The 2,271-nt window shown below is 60.5% G+C and overlaps 1 protein-coding gene across 1 annotated transcript in view; it reads right to left on the bottom strand.

Moving 5' to 3' along the window:
• The window catches only part of RGL3 (ral guanine nucleotide dissociation stimulator like 3), a 21,180-nt gene extending 19,400 nt beyond the window's left edge, over positions 1 to 1,780 (bottom strand). Inside the window, exons 1-2 of the mRNA XM_037727518.1 lie at positions 1,693 to 1,780; positions 1,107 to 1,231 (exon numbers count right to left, since the gene is read on the bottom strand). Of these exons, the coding sequence (XP_037583446.1) occupies positions 1,107 to 1,231; positions 1,693 to 1,725 (158 nt within the window). The 5' untranslated portion in view covers positions 1,726 to 1,780. The remainder of the gene's footprint in view (positions 1 to 1,106; positions 1,232 to 1,692) is intronic.
• Positions 1,781 to 2,271: the final 491 nt, after the last annotated feature.

Here is a 2,271-nt window from a genome sequence, read left to right as displayed (position 1 = left end):
TGAGACAGAGTCTCAATCTGTCACCAGGCTGGAGTGCAGTGGCGCCATCCTGGCTCACTGAAACCTATGCCTCCCAGGTTCAAGCAATTCTCTGCCTCAGCGTCCCGAGTAGCTGGGATTACAGGCACCTGCCACCATGCCTGGCTAATTTTTTGTATTTTTATTGGAGATAGGGTTTCACCATCTTGGCCAGGCTGGTCTTGAACTCCTGACCTGGTGATGCACCCACCTTGGCCTCCTTAAGTGCTGGGATTACAGGCGTGAGCCACTGAGCCCAGCCCCTAGCACTACTCTTGCATGTGATTCCTCTGACTCCCGACTTCTTGGAGTTATTGTTTTGTTTTTGGTTTTTTTTAGAGACAGGGTCTTGTTTTGTTGCCCAGGCTGGGGTGCAGTGGCACAATCATAGCTCACTGCAGCCTCCAACTCTTAGACTCAAGTGGTCCTCCTGCCTCAGCCTTCCGAGTAGCTGGGACCACCGCTGAGCACCACCACACCCACCTATTTATTTATTTATTTATTTTGTAGAGCGAGAATCTTGCTGTGTTGCCCAGGTTGGTCTCAAATTCCTGGCCTCCTGCCTTGGTCTCCGAAAGCACAGGGATTATAGGTGTGCGCCCCACACCTTCCTGGCTTGGAGTTATTATTCAGCACCGTCCACAAATAGCTCCTGCAACCTGCCGTCCGTCTTCCATGCCCTATCCCCTGCCCCCACACATACACTCTTGGCCACCTCCAGCTTCCCTCAGCCCTCCTGACATGCTTCACTGGCTGCCCCACCCGCCCTCACCTGGCCACTTCTAAACCAACCCCATTCCACCTTCCAGCCCCAGCCCTCTAAACTGGCCTTTCCTCACCCGGCCGTCCAGTTCTGCCCTTACCAGTTTGTCCCCAGGCTTCTCTTGTGAACTGCGCAGCCATCACCTGGCCCCACTCCTATTCCTTGGATCTCCCCATTTACCTGGCCGCCCCCAGGCCCTTTTCTACCCTCATCTGGTCGCCTCTGAGCCCCTCCCTTCCTCCCGCCCGCGGCACCCGGCAGCCAAACCTCAGCTCTCCAGCTCCGCCCTCACCTGGTCGCTTCCCTCCCCGCCCACCCACCGAACCCCCTCCTCACCTGGCTGCCCCCGGGGCCCTCCCCCGGGCTCAAGCGCTGACTGCGCTGCCGCCTCAGGGAGACACTGTACACCGCGCCGTCCTCGGTCTCCTCACCCCAGTCCTGCAGCGGCGCCTGGACGCAGAGGAGGACTCAGGGCACCATAGGCGCGAGGGTCCTGGAGCCTCAGCCTCCTTCGCGGCGCAGACTCGGGCCGAGTTTTCCTGCTCCATCCCCACGCCCCTTCCTGGCCAGAGTCTGCGAGACTCCGGCTGGGGTCCCAGGCTAGTCCCCTCCTCGCTGCGGGTCCCCTCCTCCCAGGTCCTGAGGACAAGGGGTGGCATTTGGGGAGTCCCAGGGTCCAGTCTCATAGAACCTGTCTCTGGCCCTTTCTGCCGACTGCGCTCAGAGTCTCCCGCCCCCATCCCTAAGAGGAAACAGTCGCTTCACTGGGTCAAGGGTCGTGAGTCCCCAGGAGGGGACTCCAGGGCAATTTCAAATTGGGAGCAGATGGCGTCCGAAGGGAGGGCACTTGGAGTTTCGGGACCTTGGGGGTCGCCAGGGATGCAGGGTCCGGGAATCCCTTGTCCCCTTACCAGGGCTAGCTCTTTGCCTGCTGTGCGCTCCATGGCCTGCGCCCGTCCCTCTCAGTGTCGCCGCTGAGTGAGGCGGAAGGGCCGGCGGGTGGCGGGCAGTGGCCGGGCGCTGGGGCCAGTGGGGCGGGGCGGTCGAGTTGCTGGGGCGGGGCGGGGCAGGCCGGACCCACGGCTCTGGATCCTTCCAGCCGGACCCTGCTCCAGCCCAGGAGAGGTCCTGGCTCTTCCACCGGGTGCCTATCAATCTGTGCTCAGGAGAAAGGACACATCTGTTCCCAAGGGAAGGGTCTCTTTTTTATCCCCAGATGTGGGGGAGCTCCTGTGTGAGGGCAGGTGTGTGTCCCCAGACTGGAGTCCTCTGTCCTCCAGTGGAAAGGGCTAGCTTGACCAAGTGTGGGGGCATCTTCCACTTTTGATGATGATGATGATGATTTTTTTTCAGGCGGAGTTTCGCTCTTGTTGCCCAGGCTGGAGTGCAATGGCCAGATCCTGGCTCACTGCAACCTCCACCTCCTGGGTTCAAGCGAGTCTCCTGCCTCAGCCTTCCAAGTAGCTGGGATTACAGGCACCCGCCACCAC

Source organism: Cebus imitator, unplaced genomic scaffold (assembly GCF_001604975.1).
Source record: "Cebus imitator isolate Cc_AM_T3 unplaced genomic scaffold, Cebus_imitator-1.0 Scaffold234, whole genome shotgun sequence".
Classification (NCBI taxonomy): Eukaryota; Metazoa; Chordata; class Mammalia; order Primates; family Cebidae; genus Cebus; species Cebus imitator.
Note: the sequence above shows the minus strand (reverse complement) of the source record. Positions and strands in the feature narration are given on the sequence as shown.